At 34.4% G+C, this 19,475-nt stretch overlaps 2 protein-coding genes and 2 pseudogenes across 2 annotated transcripts; all 4 read right to left on the reverse strand.

Moving 5' to 3' along the window:
- Positions 1 to 3,616: 3,616 nt before the first annotated feature.
- Positions 3,617 to 6,904, reverse strand: LOC120209450 (kinesin-like protein KIF20B). Its single transcript, XM_039208455.1, has one exon. The coding sequence runs from the start codon at positions 6,902 to 6,904 to the stop codon at positions 3,617 to 3,619; it is 3,288 nt and encodes a 1,095-aa protein (XP_039064386.1).
- Positions 6,905 to 9,892: 2,988 nt separating this feature from the next.
- On the reverse strand, positions 9,893 to 12,059 carry LOC120209433 (cyclin-D4-2-like). Its single transcript, XM_039208448.1, has 6 exons — positions 11,377 to 12,059; positions 11,147 to 11,233; positions 10,966 to 11,064; positions 10,669 to 10,870; positions 10,459 to 10,580; positions 9,893 to 10,389 (listed from the first exon to the last, which is right to left on the reverse strand). The coding sequence occupies exons 1-6, from the start codon at positions 11,707 to 11,709 to the stop codon at positions 10,156 to 10,158; spliced, it is 1,077 nt and encodes a 358-aa protein (XP_039064379.1). The 5' UTR covers positions 11,710 to 12,059; the 3' UTR covers positions 9,893 to 10,155.
- Positions 12,060 to 12,505: 446 nt separating this feature from the next.
- On the reverse strand, positions 12,506 to 13,381 carry LOC120209435 (annotated as a pseudogene).
- A 4,688-nt stretch (positions 13,382 to 18,069) lies between these two features.
- LOC120209451 lies at positions 18,070 to 19,431 on the reverse strand (annotated as a pseudogene).
- Positions 19,432 to 19,475: the final 44 nt, after the last annotated feature.

Below are 19,475 nucleotides of genomic sequence, written 5' to 3' on the forward strand. Positions count from 1 at the left end.
CTTTGCTTGCTTCTCTATTTCACACAATTTTATGGCATGCTTGAATTTACAAATTATAGGTTATTTTTATTTTCTTAAAAAATATAAAGCATTGAATAAAACATGTTTTGTTGTAAAATTAAAAAATAAAAATATGAAAACATAAAAATGATGTTTCCATTATTTTCATTAAAATTATTTTGGAAGTTTAAAAAATAAGAAAATACGGAATTTATATTTTTAACTTAACTTACACGAATTCAAATCATTTTAACAATTTTATTGACTTAATGGTACATTAAACCCTCCAACTTTTACAAAAAAATAATATGATCCCTGAATTTTTGTACACTCAATTTGGTCCTTAAATTATTTTTTAATAATTTAATTTTGTAATATTTTTAATATTAAATATCTTAATAAAATTGTATATATTTTAAATTTAAATATTTTCTTAATTTTCTAAAAAAATAATTAAGTCCATAAATATTTTAAAAGAATCATTAGGCCTCAAACTTAGTTAAAAAAATCAATTAAACACATCTACCACATCATTATCCATTATGTACTTCCATAACATGATTGTGAGCTACCACATCAATATTATAGATTATCATGTGAGCTTATGAACAATCATGTAAACGTCGTGACGATCAACATTTGAGAGTTTTAAATACCACTAAACATTTTTTTTATTTTAATGACACTTTTGTTTGTTATAGTTTACAATAATTTTTGTGTATTTTTAAATTTAATTGATGACCGATATGCATTAACATTGTATTCTTATTATAATCTAAAATATTTTTTGTTATAAATTTCTTATCAATTTTATTGTTTTACATTTACATAACTCAACTATTAAATGTATGTAATGAAATTCTTTAATAATTATATTTTAATATAATTATTTAATAACTATTTATTCATCTATTAAAAAAAAGAAATATGTCAAATACATTTGAATTATTTTTATTTCTGAATTGAAAATTTTATTTATATTAACCAAATATGTTTTCTAATTTTTAAAAATATGAAAATAAAAAGAAGACAAAAACGGAAAATATTTTCTAGAGTCCACAACCCTTATTTTCACATTTTTTTAAATATATTTTATTTTAAAATTATCTACTATATTTTGAAAATATTTTTTTATCATAGTATTTAAAAAAATTATCTATGTAATATTGTTTAGGCTTATTACAAAAATAAGTGTCTAAATTATGTCTTGAAAAACGTTTTAGTGCCTAAAGAATTTTTCACTAAAATTAGATGTCTAACATTTTCTCAGTTATATTTTAGGTGCCTACGATATATATATATATATATATATATATATATATATATATATATATATAATATATATATAAATAAAAAATATTATTTTTAAAAGAAAAAAATAAAAAAATAATTTATTTATAAAAACCCCCAAAGTTTTCAAAAATTACAAAATAATCCCGGTTGGACTTTCACCGAAACTTTGAAGTCTCCTCCACGGAAAACGGTGACACTACTCGACGAGGGACGGTTAGGTTTTACTTGGCGTGAGACGACACTCTTACTTATGGAAGAAGTGACGATCATGGCTAGCCGGAGAAGATATTCGACGGTGAGAGGCAAGGAACGGTTTTTTATTGTTTTGTGAGGATTGACAGTCGATTTGGATGATTGCTGGTCGAGGTTGGGGTCACGAGAAACCGACAAATCCATTGGTGGTGTAAGCTACCAGCTACCGGTGACAATGATGTTGGGGAAGAAGAAAAGGGAAAGTGAGAAAGGGGAGACGGGTGATTGGGGATTTTAAAAAAAGTTTTTCTTAAATAATATATTATTTTCTAATAAAAATATTTTTTTTAATAATTTCTCAAAATTATAAGAATAAAACACACGTCACTTAACGATCACTTAATAATATATTTAACGATGAGTATCTAAAAGTGTAATATTTGAAACTTTAGGTATTTATTTTAACGAAAAAATATTTAGATACTAAATATTTTTTGAGACATAATTTAGACATTTATTTTTATATTAAACCTATTATTTATATCTTTAAACGTATTTTGTATTCTATAATCACTTTTAATAAGCAAATATCCTCGATCACGTTAGAGATGAACAAAGCGAGTACACGATGTAATGGTACTCGATGAGGGTGGGGCTGTAAAAAAGTGGAAATTGTACAAGATAACTATTTCGAAATACGAGGAGAAGAAGGTAAGTGACAGTCGGTTAGAGCAGAAGAATGACGTGGACAAACGAAGAGGGTTCCTTCACTGAAATGGATTCGTGGTCCCTACTTAATTGGTTCCCTTTTTTATTTATTTAATTAGAAAATAAAAAACTAATTTTTATTATATAATAAAGCATTTTATTTGAACTTAATTTGTTAGTATGGATTTCTTCTGAATAGAATAAAGGTTTAATACCAAAATTAACCCTTAATATTTATCAAAGTAGTCATTTTGTCTCGAATTCTATTTTTTATATTATTTTAACTCCCAATGTTTCATTTTTTTATGTAAAAATACCTCTAACAATTGATAGAATAATCGCTTTGTCCATTTTTCTTTTTTTATGAAACATTTTAGCCGTAAACATTTCATTTTAGGTTAAAAATATCCCTATTTTGGAGAGTTAATCATGTATTAATTAATGATTTTCATCTATAGGGTTTTTTTATCTCACAATAAAACGTTAGAAGCTAAAATACTTTCAAAAAAGAATATAGACCAAAATGGTTATTTTGATAAAAGTTGAGGGCTATTTTTTTGTATTATGCCTAGAATAAAATGAGTAAAGATCGTATATGGAAAGACATCCATTCATGTATCAAGTGAGTTTCAGGTTAATTTATTTATTTAAATATTGAGTTTTAGATTAATTGAATATTGAAAAAAGTTAATACATTTATATATACCGTAATTATTTCAACGTAATCAATCGTAACTATTAATATAGTTCTATGCTTAATAAGATTTTATCTCAATAATTAAGAAAAATAATGTTAAAATCTTCCATTATATATGTATATAACTTTTTGGGTAAATTAAAAATTTCATCACTGAACTTTACTTTTCTCCTATTTTGCTCATTGAACTTTAAATTTTTAATATTTTTCATTGAACTTAATACATAGGGTTTTTTTTTGTCATTAAACTTTACTCTCTCTCTCTCTCTCTCATATTTTAGTAACTTCACCATTAACTATTTAAGGTGTTAAAAATGATGCTATTTTAAAAAAATTACCCAAAAAATGTCGTTTTGCATCTACATAACAGTTCATTTTAATGCCATTAATTATTTAATGGCCAAGTGAACAAAAAAAAACTCAATGTATTAAGATCAATGAGAAAATTGAAAATATTTAAAGTACAGTGAGTAAAATAGGAGAAAGAGTAAAGATTAATTATCAAATTTGTAATTTACCCTATCTTTTTTAAACAAGTAATAAAAATATAAATAAACATGTTTATAAATATTGTGAATGAAGATGTTTAACCACGTTAAAAAATTTATTCATCAATTCATAACAAATAAATAGACAAACATGTCTCCTAAATTTAGATATAAAATTAAATATAATTAATTGCAAATAAAAATTAGATACAAAAAGATGTTGGCGTTTTCGTTTATATTATTCTACTTGATGCTCTTTCTTGTTGTGAGGATTCTTCTTCACTCCTATAAAGCCACCAATTTTTGAAATCAATTTCCTTGTTCTGGTTTTATCAGTTTCTTCGTCGCCATGCTCATGAGCATGGTGATTCTCCTCATTGTTCGTTAAGTCCTCCCCAGCTTCATTTTTCGGGGTTTCAGCTATGTCGAAGATGGAGCTCTTGAGTGGGTCGAAGTCCTCAGAGTCCGAACTATCATCGTTTTCTTTGGGTGGGATTTTGGGCTCTTCGTCTGCTTGCTTGTGTTTATGTGGGAATTTTATAATCAGACATGTGTTGTCGGCTATAAAAGACTTTGTTTTCTTAGCAGGTTCTTTATCATGATCTTTAGATTCCTTGTGAAGATGTGTTGAATTCAAGTCCATTGATTTATGATGTGCTGAACTTGAGTCCATTGAATTCTGAATCTTATCTATCTCTTCATCGTCCATTTCCAAGAGCTCCTTCACCGAAATCGATGTCGAACTCCTTCTCGTCGCCGTCGTTGGTTGTTCTCTTTGTGTTGGATCCATTGGTTTTTGTAACTTATCGATTTCATCATCATCCACAGCCAAGAACTCTTTCACCGTCATAGGTGCTGTCATCTTCGTCATCGTAGTTATTATTGCTGGTAACGGTGATGACGATCTCGTTAGTCTTGGTGCTGGTGCTGGTTGATCGCTTTCTTTATCATGATCTTTATGTTCCTTGTTATGATGTGTTGAATCCATTGGTTTCTCTTTCTTTCCTTGCTCATAATCCTTCATTTCTGAACACTCCATCGTCGTCGTTGTTGCTAGTAATGGTGGTGGTGATCCTGATGGTTTTGGCGCGGGTTGTTCGCTTTCTTTATCATGATCTTCATGTTCCTTGAAATGATGTGTTGAATCTATTGCTTTTTTGTTCTTACCTTGCCCAGAATCCTCCATTTCTAAATACTCCCTCATCGGTGATGGTGATCCTGATGGTTTTAGAACGGGTTGTTCGATTTCTTTAACATGATCATTATGTTCCTTGTCATGATGTGTTGAATCCATTGGTTTCTTTCCAAGTTCAGGATCCTCCATTACCGAGCAATCCTTCAAATTCGTCATCGACGTAGTCATTCTCACCGTCATCAATGTTCCTGGTAACGGTGGTGCGGGTTTTTCGTTTTCTTTAACGTGATTATTGTGTTCCTTGTCATGATGTGCTGAATCCATTTGTTTTCGTTTCATGTATTGCTCAAAACTCTCCGTTTCCGAGAACTCCTTCACACTCGCTATCGATCGAGTCATTCTCACCGTCTTCAGTGTTGCTGTTAACGGCGATTGTGATCTTCTTGGTTTCAGTGTGGGTTGGTCTCTTTCTTTAACATGATCATTATGTTCCTTACCTTGTTCGAAATTCTCCATTTCCGACTTCTTCATCATCACCAACGCGTTCTTTCTACCCAACGGTATCGGCGATGGTGATCTTCTTGTTCTTAGTATGGGTTGTTCACTTTCTTTATCTCGATCAATATGTTCCTTATCTTGCTCAGAATCCTCTATTTCGGAGTGCTGCTTCATCGTCACCAACGAGGCCTTTCTCCCCATCGGTATCGGTGATGGTGATCTTGTTGGTCTTAGTGTAGGTTGTTCGCTTTCTTTATCTCGATCATTATGTTCATTATCTTGCTCAGAATCCTCCATTTCGGGGCGCTGCTTCATTGTTGTTAATGCGGTCTTTCTCATCACCATCGGTATTGGTGATGGTGATCTTCTCGGTGTTAATGTGGGTTGTTCGATGTCTTTGTCCCGATCGTTATGTTCCCCATCTTGTTCAGAATCATCTATTTCGGAGTACTGCTTCATTGTCACCACCGCAGTCTTTCTCATCACCATCGGTATCGGATATGGTGATCTTCTTGGTGCTAGTGCAGGTTGTTCGCTTTCTTTATCAGGATCATTATGTTCCGTATCTTGTTCAGAATTTTCCATGTCCGAGTACTGCTTCACCGTTACCACCGCGGTCTTTCTCATCACCATCGGTATCGGTGATGGTGTTCTTCTTGTTCTTTGTGTGAGTTCTTCGCTTTCTTTATCAGGATCATTATGTTCTTTATCTTGCTCAGAATCCTCCGTTTCGGAGTACTGCTTCACCGTCATCAATGCGGTCTTCCTCATCACCATCGGAATCGGTAATGGTGATCTTCTCGGTCTTAGTGTGGGTGTTTCACTTTCTATTTCACGATCATTATGTTTCTTATCTTGCTCAGAATCCTCCATTTCATAGTGTTGCTTCATCGTCATCAACGCGGTCCTTCTCGCCGGTGATCGTGACCGTGCATGTGCTCTGCTCTTTGCACGCCTTTCACTTTCTTGGTAAAGCAATTTCAAAGCTTCTTCCTTTTGAGCAAGGGCGTCTCTGAGCTTGGAATTTTCTTCCCTGGCAACGCTAGCCTCTTCTTTGGCTACATTTACTTCAGTTAAGGCCTGTTTCACTATGTCCCTCAGCCTCTGAATCTCCTCCTTTGATCTATTGATCATTTCCCCAGCTTCTTTAAGTGATTTCTGCAATGCTCTGCACTCTTCCTGCGCGCCGTTCCTCTCGGATTCGGCCTTTTTAATGCATTCGACGAACCCTTTCTCGTGCTCGTTCCACGAAATCAGGGTTTCTTCGGCTTCTAGCCTTAACCTAGTCGCGATGTTCTTTTGTCGATCAGCTTCTTTCTTCTCGTCCATGCATCGCTCCTCCACCTTTTTCAGCTTCCGTTTGGTCGTCTCGAGCTCTTCCTTTGTCAACGAGAGTTTATCTTTGGTCAAGTTCGATTCGGTGATCACTTCCTTCAAAGCCATAGCTAAATCATCCATGGCTTTCTTGTTGTTCTCCTCGGCTTCGAAGGTGTACCTCAGTTCGTTCTTGAACACGTTCACTTCCTCGGCCAGATTGTTAGCCTTCTCTTGTGATTTAGCCAACTCCGATTTAACCAATCGAAGCTCATGCTCGAGGGACTCGACCAAAGAACGACCGTTACCCTCGAGCAAGGACTTGATCTCTTGCCTGGATTCTCTGAGCGAGACCTTGGTCTTCTCCAACTCTCTGTTCTGAGCCAACAACGCATCATGCATGCTCTTCTCGGACTGTCTGGATTTCGCCAGCTCTTGTCTCAACGATTCGATGATCCAGTCCTTGTTCTTCAATTCTTCATTAGCACTGAACAATGAGGTTTTTACTGCGGTTACTTCGGTGTGGATGTCGGTAACTTTTGAACTCGACCTCTTTCTGAACTCGTCGTGCCTCCTCATGTCTTGTAAATTCATATAATTCTAAGCAATACCATGAAAACCAGGTCATAAGATTTTTAATGAAACCGTGATTCGAATTTGTAATTGTTTAGATGCGATTAGGAAGAAGAATTACCTCGATTGAATTGGAACGGCTTGGGATTTGATCTCTATGACAATGTTAAGAGACTTTCGTACGTTTGAGGAGATGTCTTTTTGGTGGATGTCCAAACCATGAACGATTTCTTGTTTTTCAAAAAGGGGAAAAATAAAATGAAAAAAAAAAACTCAATTAAGTAATAACCAATTAATTCTAAAAATAATCAAGATTCAACGATTGGCATAAATATTAGCTATATTTTCTAATAACAGAATCTAGTCCCGATCAAAAAATGGGGAAAAAAATTAAAAAACTGAAGTAAAAATATGCGTAAAAAGGAAGAAATCTAGGGTGCAGGAGAACTAAATATGTTTGCTAAATTCGTTTTAATATATATAATTTTTTTATAGAAGTAACTAGTGATATAAATAATAATAATATTATAATTACAATAAAGTTTTATAATCATAATATTAAATTATACACATAATTAGGATATTTTTCCAAAATCATTGACACAGAAACTAAACAACTTAGATCGTATAAAGACCATACAAAGAAGATTTAAATATCTAATCAAAACCCGAACATGGAAATATACGAACATATTTGATTGTATTGACAAACGAACCGCAATTGGAGATTAAGCTACTGAAAGACTACTGAAAAAATCACAAATCAGAGTCAAACGACATGAAAAAACTATTTATAAATGCAAATCGAGCATCCAAATCCAATATAAGGGTCAAAAGCATGGAAGATCAGCATGATAACATATATACGTCACCTTAATAAATTGTGATAATGTCAAATCAACCCTTAAAAAGATAAATAAAAAAGGACTAAAAATGTGCCAAAAGGTATATGAAAACTTATCATAAAGACATACTTATTAAAAATTAAAAATAAAAGAACAATAAAGATATAATATAAAAAAATAAATGTACAATAAAAATTATTAACAGTTACCAATCAATATCAAAATTGATGTCATTAACTATCAACAAAGATTATATAAGATGATTATATTAAGATTTTGGCTTAATACAAAAATAAATGAATTTTATCTCAAAAAAACGATTTGGTGTCTAAAGAATTTTCGTTAAAAATTGGTGCCTAAAGTTTTCTCAATTACACTTTTAGGTGCATACCGTTATATTTTTTATTTTTTATTTTTAAAAATAAAAATATTATTTTTAATGAAAAAAATAAAAAAAAAAACTTAATTTATTTACAAAATAACCCTAAACTTTAATGAAATTATAAAAAAACTAAAAAATCTCATTTTAACCTTGTTACCACGGTAGAACACCAGAGGAGCACCGACGAAGCGACAACGAGGATGGATTTTACACGGGATCGGACGGTGGTTCGAATGGTGGTGACGCCGTGGCATATGGATGTCGGAATCGATCGAAATCGTAAAAAAATAGTAACGTTGGACGAAATTTCAAACGCTTCTCTATGATAAACGACGACAGCTTATAACGAAAGGTCAAAGTAAGTTTGATCGGAGGTCGACGCTAGTGCCGATGATAATGGCGGTGATAGTCACCGCAAACCAATCGGTTGGCATAAAAGGGAGAAGTGGGGGAGGGAGAAGACACTAACGTGGTGAGAGTTGGAGGTTATGTCGACTGTTTTTTTTATAAAAAATAATTTTTATTTTTAATTAAATTTTAAAAATTATCAAAACTTGACACGTGTTATTTAACGGCCAGTTAACGATAATTTTTAATAACGAGCACCTAAATGTATAACTTTAGAAACTTTAGACGTTTATTTTTATCAAAAAATTCTTTAAATATTAAAACATTTTTTTGAAGTAAAATTCGAGTAATTATTTTTGTATTAAACCTAAGATTTTTAATCAATGACAGCTAAATGATCATAAACAAGGAGTATGATGTCATTGTTTTCTGCAGCTTGGATTTCCCAAGGCTTCTCATGCTCTGATTTTTTTACCTTTCTTTCAGAATTCAGACACTGACTTAAAAGTTCAAACTGAACCTAACCTCAGATATTGACCGGTCTTACTCTAAAACCGAAGCATTTTTTTTTGGCCAGTTCAGTCACTCTGGCCCCACCCATAAGTTCCCTATTAAGATTATATAAATAAAAGTATAAAGTACACAAATGGTCCTCTAACTATAAAATATTATTTTATTAAATTCATCGATTATTAAAAATTACAAACTGGTCTTTCATCTATAGAGTGTTGCTTTGTCGAGTCTATCGACTATTAAAAGTTACAAAATAATCATCTGACTATTTATTATGTTCTAAACTCATTATTTTTCATTGAAAAATTGGTGGTTGTCTAAGTTAAACGTTAACATGATGATTGAGATATAATAGTCATTTGGGATTTGTGATCAAATTTTATCATATCACAGTCAACATATTAATGTTCAGCTTAGAATACCATTAATTTTTTAATAGAAAAAGATGAATTCAAAACATAATAAATAGTCAAGTGATCATTTTGAAACTTTTAATAGTCCAATAAAGCAACACTCTACATACAGAGGATCATTTTATAACTTTTAATAGTTAAGTGACTTAAAATTAATAATTTATATTCAAGGGACCATTTGTGTACTTTACCCATAAATAAAATGGCTTAAACTTAAAAGATCCCTAGCTATATTTTTTTTAACTTTAAGCCCTTAAACTGTTTTTTATCAAAATGAGTCCTTAAAACTATTATATGTAACTATTTTAAGTACCTAAACTGGCCATAAAACGATAAACATTTCAAGATAAAAAATAATTTATTATTAAGTAACAAAATACGTTAAACAAGACAAGAAATACACAAGCGAAGCTCACACCATCAAATAAAGTTCTAATTAATACTAAAATGGCCTAATTTCACTCTAATCGGCGCTTGAAAGAATGTTACACGGTTTTGCTTATAATTTGTAACTTGATTTTTTTTCAGGCAAATAATTGAAAAAACTACAACAAATAATAATAAACCTGTAGTATTTCTCTCTAAAACCAACACCCACCATGGCATAATTGTGGGTTCTTTAACTATATATGAATCATTTTTTTTTATTTTTCACCTTGAAATTTTATTCCTATGTATATTCCCATTTTCAATCTCACTTTTCCAGCTACAAAACCAGACCAAAGTAGGACAAAACTTGAAAAAAAGATGGTAATTTCAGGTGTCAAGTTGAGATGATTTGTTGTGTAGCTTCCTCCTTTTAATGTCTGGTCTAGGATGACAACTACTTGTATATAACGCATGTTTTGTTTCATCACTTTTATAGCTCAAACATGTTGAGCCATCCAGTACTCCAATGGGGCTTCGAGGCGCGGATGAAGCCGAAGGAGTTGTGCTGCCGTTGATGAATGCTGAATCTTTCATCACCTCGGTACACTTCAACACTCTTTCCTGCAAAACAAAATCGTCGAATATCAACCAAAGTCGTCATTACTTGAGTCTTGTATCTTTTTATTTTACCTTTTGTACAAAGATGAATGACGAAATAGCTTTATCAATGGTGAATCCTTGCATTTCTCTCGAAACGGAAATGGCCACTGCTGCGGCGATTTCAGAAGGTCTGAACTCCAACAAATCGATACCTGGCATTCATTCATTCAGTCCACCATCAAGCACAAACGATTCTCGATGAAAACGTAAACAAATGGATACCGTGAGAAAGAAAGAAACCTTTGATTATGTTCGACATTAGTCGTAATGATCTAGAGATCGAAATCGACAAAGGATATTGATTGTTACAAAGTTTGCTCAAGAAGTAATCAATGAAGGAACAAGGTGTTAAAACAAGCGTTCTCCACTTCAATGTGCTTAATACCAAAAGCTCCATTCTTTGTATTGTTTTAGCTTCAAACACAAACTTCGGTTCCCCTACCTGCAAACAAAAACAATCAGGGAACTCGAATCGGGAAAAGACCAAGCGATTAAAATGCATCGAAGAAGCCATCGAATCAATCTACATGTAATCACCTGCAGTTTTACAGATGAGGGCATCACTGTCTCCTCCATTTTCGCTGCAATCGATAAACATGCAACAGCCAACAGTTGGATTGTCCATCTTTTATCTCTCTGTGTAATTTATAACGAGTGACTAAATTATGATTCAAGAGTTGAAAGAACCAAATTTTGAGGCTAATTTGAGAACACTTACAGGTAAGTTGTACATTGATAGGAACCTATCTAAGTAGTTAATGGATAGGCAAAGGCTCAAAAGACCAAAGCTGAAATAAGCAGAAGCCTGTTGATCAATAATGAAAGATTAAACACTCATTCATAACACATAAAGAGGGCTAATTCCAATTTCAGGTTGCCATAAAAGAAACGCAGAATGCTAATACAAAAACCCAATTAAATGGATCAAACAAGCAAAAATAAACAGACCTTACAAATCCACTCAATGGCCTCTCTTCTGGCACTCAAGTCCAAATCCCCACTTCTCAGTCTCTTAAGATAGTCATCTGCAGGCAAATGCATCATCTCTTTTTCAACCATTTCCTTAATTACATCATCACTTTGCAATGCAAAACCAGGAAAACCCGTCAAAGAAGTTGATCCGTTGTTTATAATAAAAGGGTCATTTTGATTAAAGGTTTGGTTTTTAAAGCGTTGGTGATCAGCAGGGGAAACCCCAAACTCGAGATCTCCATCAAAGCAACAGCTTGTGTTCTCTGAACAGAGTAGATTTGAGGCTGAACAGTCGAGCTTTTCAGCCATTTTTTCTCTCAAGAGGAAACCCCAAAAAGGTGAGGTAAAACAGAACCCCAGAACAACCAAAGAAGAAGAAGAAGAAGAAGAAAAAGATCAATTCATCATGAAGGTGAGAGCCTTGAGTCGAAAAGGGCTCATCAATGGCTGGTGGGGAAGGGCAAGTTTTTTATTATACAATAAAGCCAAAAAGAAAGAGCGAAAGGGAGTGGGTCTGAGGGGAAACTGTTGCAACAAGAGATGCTTTATGTAGGGAAAGACGAGTTGAGATTTTAGGGTAAAATGAGAAATGAAATCGAGGGATCGAGGGGGAGGACAGCCGCGCCATAGCCCCAAAAAAAATAAGAAAGGAAATATAATGGAAAAATTGTTATAATTAATGCAAAAACGGAAATGAAAAATATAATAAACTTGACCAAATCCATTTTCATTTCATTTTATTTTTCTTTTCATGATAAATATGAATATTTTAGCTTCACATTGTCATATTGGCGTATGGTTTCTTTTCCTTTTTATAATTGGAATATGGCATAAAACTAATAATTAAATACGAATTAATTTATAATGCGAAACTTTGAATATACCTCTTAATACGAGTGATTGAATTTCAGAAATAACTTCGTTTGTACTAAGTCATCATACTATATTATCGTAAGATCCCTAAATTTTTAGGACACCAACTTTTTGATCACCTAATTTTTAAAACTTACATTATCATTACTAAACTTTTAATTCATTTTCATTTCTGTCCTTACTGTTACCTTTCATTCGTTTGATCTGACGTGTGACACTTAACCCTGTTAACCCTTCTGTTTTCTCACCCCAAATTCATTCTATTCTCATCAATTCTATTCCCGTAAAGCCCCATTTGTGGCCGATGATACTGAGACTGCAAATGAGGGTTCCCTACCACGGTCGCCGGCATTTGTTGTTGTTGCTGCCTTGTTAGCGATGCTGCAGTGCTGGCACTGGCACGAAGGGTAAGAAATGCTCTAAATTAGCTCGACCAGGATGAAGAAAGTGTGGTGGAACCGGTGAACTTGCAAACAAATGGTCTGTCGTTGGATAGCCGAGGCCCTACATCCGCCGTTGGCATCGCCTCCACTACCACCAGGCAAGCCTTGCATTCTCTTCAAATAAAGGCGATACTTCCGCAAATGACTCGCAACGTTTTCTCCCGTCAAGCCATCAACACTCATCAACTACATTATGGACTTGGGGGCTGTGTTCTTGATCCCCAAATGAGACACAGCATCGACGAATCTCTATTGGAGCTGTGGGGTCCACACGAAGCGAGACTGCTTGAGAGCGCGCGCGGGCTCATCTCCGGCTGCCTCGGATTCCAGGTCCCCGGAATCGACAACAAATTTGGATAAGGAGGGTTGAGAATGGGGCAACTAAGCCGGGGAAGGCGAAGAAGTAGAAGGCTGTTTCTGTTGAGCATGGTTTGGGTTGCAAATGTCGAAGGCGAGAGCAAGATCGGGAGTAATTAAGGATTGGGAAAAAACCATATGCTCCGATGAGGGAAACTCTTCCTCCCATCTGGATAACCAATTTGAGTCTTCTTCCCTCATAATAATTCACAGAAATAGAAACCCAAATAGAGCTACAAATCCAAAGTTAGTTTAAAGTTCGAGTTGTACATCAACTGCAGTAGTATTGTCTGTAGGTACGTAACTCATTTAGATTTTAGGTAGGGTTTGTGGAATTTGGGTTTGTTGAAGCTCTATATAAATACGAGTTTCTGGAATTTATTTGGGTTTCGATTAATCTCCTCTTTTGTATGCTTGTGTTGTGTTCTGTGATGTTAATTCAACTCAACAAGAAGAAGAATTAGGATATGTTTGGCTCAATGAGAAAATAGAATGAATTTGGAGTGAGAAAATAGAATGAATTTGGAGTGAGAAAACAGAAGGGTTAACGAGTTAAGTGTCACGTCGGATCAAATTAACGGAAGGTAATAGTAGGGACAGAAATGAAAAGCAACTAAAAGTATGGTGACGATAATATAAGTTTTCAAAAGTTGTGCGACCAAAATGTAAACACCCTAAAAGTTCCGGAACTATTTTTATATTTTACCCTAAATTAAAGTTTACAAACTAACCAAATGCTTGTTATTGTAAACTAAAAAAATTATTAATGTGTAACCCAATTAAATTAAAACATATTTACATGATATAAATTTATTCAAAAGGTATATTTAAATTCATTCAAACATCAAATTAATGATCTGACTTATTGAATGTGATATGTTCAGCTAAACTTTGATTAAGAATTTTTTTTCTTGATTTAATCGAGTTAATATTTTAAAATAAAAATAATATTTTATTTAAATTTAATTACAAAACTATAAACAAATTAATTTAATTCGAATATAAACTTTTATTGAGTTTGGAGTTAAAAAGAGAGTGCGAAATTAGAGATATACGGTTATCACACGTGTTACATATGACATTAGATTATCAATTAGTTTCAATCTAATATGATATTATTTATTTTGGCATAAAAATATCACCGATAAAATAAAATAGCATAAATATTAATTTTATCAATTGATTAAACAACTAAACAAATAAAGGAATTTTTTCATAAACTAACAAAAATATACCCTTTATTTTTAAAAGACAAACTTTTGATGTGTTTAAATTGTTATTTATTGTCTTAATCAAATATTAAGGAGTTTTAAGAGTCCTAATTTATACTCCATGTAAAAGTACAAAAGAATTTGGTTAAGATATTAAAATTATATAATTAAATAAGGGGTTTTTCATGAATATATTGAATAAAGGTATTAGACAAAGATAACACATTTTAAGAAAGAAAAAATAACCTCAGTGACACAAAATGCCTTATAATATACGATTTTAATTATTTTTTTTTGGATTTGTCAAAATAACCAACTAAATCGCAATGCGATCGATAATTCGCAACGCGATACCCGGTATCGCAAATCAGTTTCCAGATTCGCAACGCGAATCTGACTATCGCCTTGCGATTCTGACTATCGCATTGCGGTTTATCAAATTCGCGTTGCGATTTTCCGACTATCGCAATGTGAATATATAAATCGCAATGCGAATATGTAAATCGCAATGCGAATATGTAAATCGCAATGCGAATATGTAAATCACAATGCGATTATGACTATCGCAATGCGATTCTGACTGTCGCAACGCGATTCTGACTGTCGCAACACGAATGACTGTCGCAACGCGAAAATGGCTATCGCAACGCGAATTTGACTATCGCAACGAGAGAATCGCAATGCGATTTTCATTTCGCATTGCGATTCTTTCGTTGCGATAGTCAAATTCGCGTTGCGATAGTCAAATTCGCGTTACGATAGTCATTTTCGCGTTGCGAAAGTAAACTATTCTTCTTCTACAAATTGAAACTTAAATGGATTGCATTACTTCAACCAAATGACAACCAAAAACAAATACTAACTTCACAGGGTTAAAGAATAAACAGTTTAGGAGTATTGGCAGCAACCGAATGAATTTACTAAGCAATCTAAGTAAAATAGTTAATCTAAGTGAAATGGTTAATCTAAGTGAAATTACGAGTAAATTTATCATCAAGTTAAATATGAAAAATATTAAACTTACCTCGTTGCGTAGAGTATGAACCTCATTCTGCAACGATGCTACCATCTCACGTAGAGCGGCTATCTCACCACGTAAAGTAGATACCTCAACACGCCATGCACCATTGTCATCGCGTAAAGTACCGACCTTCTCACGCAAGACATTGACCTCATCACGTAACTCCCCTAACTCATCCCGTGGAGGTGGAGAACAGGGAGATAAACGTCGTGGCATCTTTGCTGATCGCCTATCATGAGGTGATGGTGGATAAGAGGCTCGATGATGTGACAGAATAAGTGATTGCTCTCGTTGTGGAGGTGTATAGTCGGGTCGATCAGGTGATGGCTCTGGGTGAGGTGATAGCACTCGAAGTGGAGGCTGCTCATCATCCATGCCATCAAAAAAACGCTTACTAGCTTGCCACCAATCAGTGGCAAGCTCAGCTTCCGTGGGTGTCAGCCTCTGTAATAGAGTGTTGGACTCCTAACAATATAAAAGCTCAAACAAAGTTAAACGTGTACTAGTAATAATTGTTTATAAACATATGGTAGTATTTGTGTTAACTTACATTATTTATTGTCGTATACGGTAGTAACTTTTTCCATTGCTGCAAGGTCCGTTTCCTCTTCCAGGAAATAGCCCTAGGAATATCATTAGAAGTTTTTCATGCATATGTCTGCATGGCGGGAAATCTCAATATCCAAATCTACAAACAATATAATAACAAACATTAGTAATTGTTAATAATAATAATTATAATTTTGGAAACATTATATAAAAATTCTTACCTTAAAGGCCCAAATAAAGCCTGACAAAGTGTATTTGGAACCATCGCCACGCAAACTTTTTCGATCATCAAAGGCAGACGACAACTTATTCCATGTAGCTTTCCATAGATACGAACCCCACGGAAACAGTTCCATGCATTTAGGTCTCTACCAATTTAATTAGATCATTAGGAATAGGTTGTTGGCCTCTCTGCCTAAAATTCGCATGCAAAAGTATTAGAAGGCATACTCGGACAACATCGACGTCATCCATCCGAGTAAACCATCTTTCTTATTCAATAATCTCGTCAAGTCTTCCACGTGTAAATTCGGCTTTCCATTGACAGCTCAGAAAAACCCGGGATAACCATGATAGGCGGGTAATATGTCTAGTGTCCGACCTACTCATCGTGTCCGAAGCGTAGACCGGTGATTAAGCAAAACTCCTCCCGCCCAAAACACGTATACGCCGGTGGAAATCAAATCATATTCTTCATCACGACGTTGTATAGTCTCTGGTAGATCGCTAGTCATGGTTTGAAGAAACAGATGGTCAACATAGCATCTCCACCTGGATGTTGTACTTTCAGCCATGGCCCGAAGCAAGTATCCTCAAATATTTTTCTTTGTGCAGGTGAAAGCTTCGACGCAATTGTTTTGACCAGGCTTAATTTATTTCTTAAGGTCAATTGAGCCGAATAAAAGTTCGACAAAAACAATAAACATACCAAGTTTGATATACAAAAAACTACACTGTGAAGATATACCAAGAACAATAAACATAAAGAGTAGTTTTATTCTTCAAACTTAAATTTGCAACACTGTGAATTTAGTATTTGTCTTTGTTTTTTTGTTGAAGTAATGCAATTCATTCAAGTTTCAATTTGCAGAAGAAGAATAGTTTCTGAAACTTAAAATCGTAACACGAAAATGAAAATCGCAACACGAAAATGAAAATCGCAACGCGAAATGAAAATCGCAACTCGAAATGAAAATCGCAACGCGAAACTAAAATCGCGTTGCGATTCTCGGTTTCAAATATTAAAATTGAAACTTGAATGGATTGCATTACTTCAACCAAAAGACAAAACAAAAACAAATACTAAATTCACAGGGTTTAAAGACTAAACAGTTTAGCAGTATTGACAGCAATCGAATGAATTTAATAAGCAATCTAAATGAAATGGTTAATCTATTATTGAAATTACCAGTAAATTTATCATCATTTTCAATATGAAAAACCTAATAATAATGCAAAATTTTCAAAATAAAAATAATTAAAAAAACTAACATCGGTGGTTGATTTGGTTGATTTTCCATTTCTGACGTGAATGATTGTGAGGGTAGCTCTGAGAGATGGAGATAGACGGATTTCGCCGGAGATGGGGACTAATTTCGTCGGAGATGAGGACGGATGTCGCCTTAAAGAGTGAGAGATGGAGATGAGGCTGAGTTGTGATTTAGGGTTTTAGGTTATGAGTTGCGATTACGGGATATACTGTGGACGGTTCAGTTTTCTGATATATTAATATTCGTGTTTGGAATTTGAAAAAAAATGCGTTGCGATAATAATGGCGCTTTGAAAATCGCATTGCGATAGTCAGCATAGCGTTGCGACAGTCAGAATCACATTGCGATAGTCAGAATCTCGTTGTGATAGTCAGAATCGCGTTGCGATAGTCGAAAAATCGCAACGCGAATTTGGAAAATCGCAATGCGATAGTCAGAATCGCGTTGCGAATCTGGAAACTGATTTGCGATACCGGAGATCGCGTTACGAATTATCGATCGCATTGCGATTTAGTTGGTCATTTTAACAAATCTAAAAAAAATTGGTTAAAATCGTATATTATAAGACATTTTTGGTCACTGAGGTTATTTTCTCTTTAAGAAAAAACTGACATATTCAACCTAAAGTAAGCAACAATAGAAGAAAACCTTATCAAGGGAAATTACAATAGATCTTGTTCTTGAAAATGAAACAACAAATCATAAGTGGTAAATTGTTGCTGGCAGATGATGCATGCATGAATTTATCATGTACAGAAGCTGTAAATGAAAAAGAAATCCGTGATTTCTAGTTGAGCTCTCTAAATGGTGATCTTTCTTCAATAAGAGGATCATGTTTTATGGCTACCGGAGAAGAAACAAGACTCTTGTTGTTTTCCTTGAGAGCGCCATAGAGTTCATCAGACTGCACTATCCTCCCCAAGAGTCCCATCAGCTTACCGTCTTCGCCGGAGAGCTCACCGATCCGATCACCCAGGCTCGTGATGAATCCGAGCAGATTTTCCCGGTCTGTCGACAGCATTGTGTTGTTTTCGAGCAAGTTTTTGTTTTTGATCTTAAGCTCATCGACAAAAGCCTCCATGATCATGTCATGTTCTCTTGCTTTGAGCTCTTGCACTAGCGACGCTACCTGCTGCTGGAGATTAACAATTATCCCATCTTTCTCTTCGGTTATACGGACAAGCTCGTCTTTTTCTTTATTGATAGTTTCCTCGACCTCCACTTGCGCAAGAAGAGAAGCTTCTATTCTTTCCGCAATGCCTGACTTTCTTGTAGGTCGACTTTTAACCGATTCGCGATAGATTCCGTTATCCACAATTCAAATTCAAGTTCAAGTTCATATCCTGCACATGTTCTCTCCGAGACATTGGACTTGTTTCAGTTCCCTTTCCTTGTATTGCTCAATTTCTTTCTGCCTCAGGGCCAACTGTTCTTCCAAGTGATCTGACGATTCGATCCGCTTAATTAAGGTAGATGTTCTCTCACGTTCTTCAGTCAATTCAATGTTTGCATTTTCTAAAGCATCACAAACTTCTTGGAGTTTCTCTCCAAATTCATTTTTCTTACGCACAGATTGCTCTTCCAACTCACATTGACGCCTACATGCGTCCTTGAGCTTTTCTTTATGCCTCTGGAGCTCCTCCCATGTCTCGAGCCACCGCTCTTCGATCCGATCTAAAGACTCAACCCTTTTCATCAACAAAGCTGTTCTCTCGTTCTTCAGCCAGTTCAGATTTTGTTGTTTCTAAAGCATCACAAACTTCTCTATGTTTCTCTTTGGATTTGTTTTCGATCTTTAAAGCTTGCTCTTCAAATTGTACTCGAGACCTAGATGACTCCTCGAGCTCTTTCTGCAGCAGGAGCCGCTGTCCTTCTATAAGATCCAAGGACTCAGCCTTCCTTAACAAAGATGCTACTTTCTCCCGTTCTTCTGTCAGTTCAGATTCTGTTGTTTCTAAAGCATCACAAACTTCTCTAAGTTTCTCTTTGGATTCTTTTTCCATCTGCAAAGCTTGCTCTTTCAAATGAAGTTGACACCGACGATTCCTCGAGATTTATCTATCGAGCTCTTTCTCCATTAGCTGATGCTTACATCAAGCTGATCTAAGGTCTCATCCTCTTAGATAACATA

The sequence above is a fragment of the Hibiscus syriacus genome, unplaced genomic scaffold (assembly GCF_006381635.1).
Source record: "Hibiscus syriacus cultivar Baekdansim isolate YM2019G1 unplaced genomic scaffold, ASM638163v2 tig00018853_pilon, whole genome shotgun sequence".
Lineage (NCBI taxonomy): Eukaryota > Viridiplantae > Streptophyta > Magnoliopsida > Malvales > Malvaceae > Hibiscus > Hibiscus syriacus.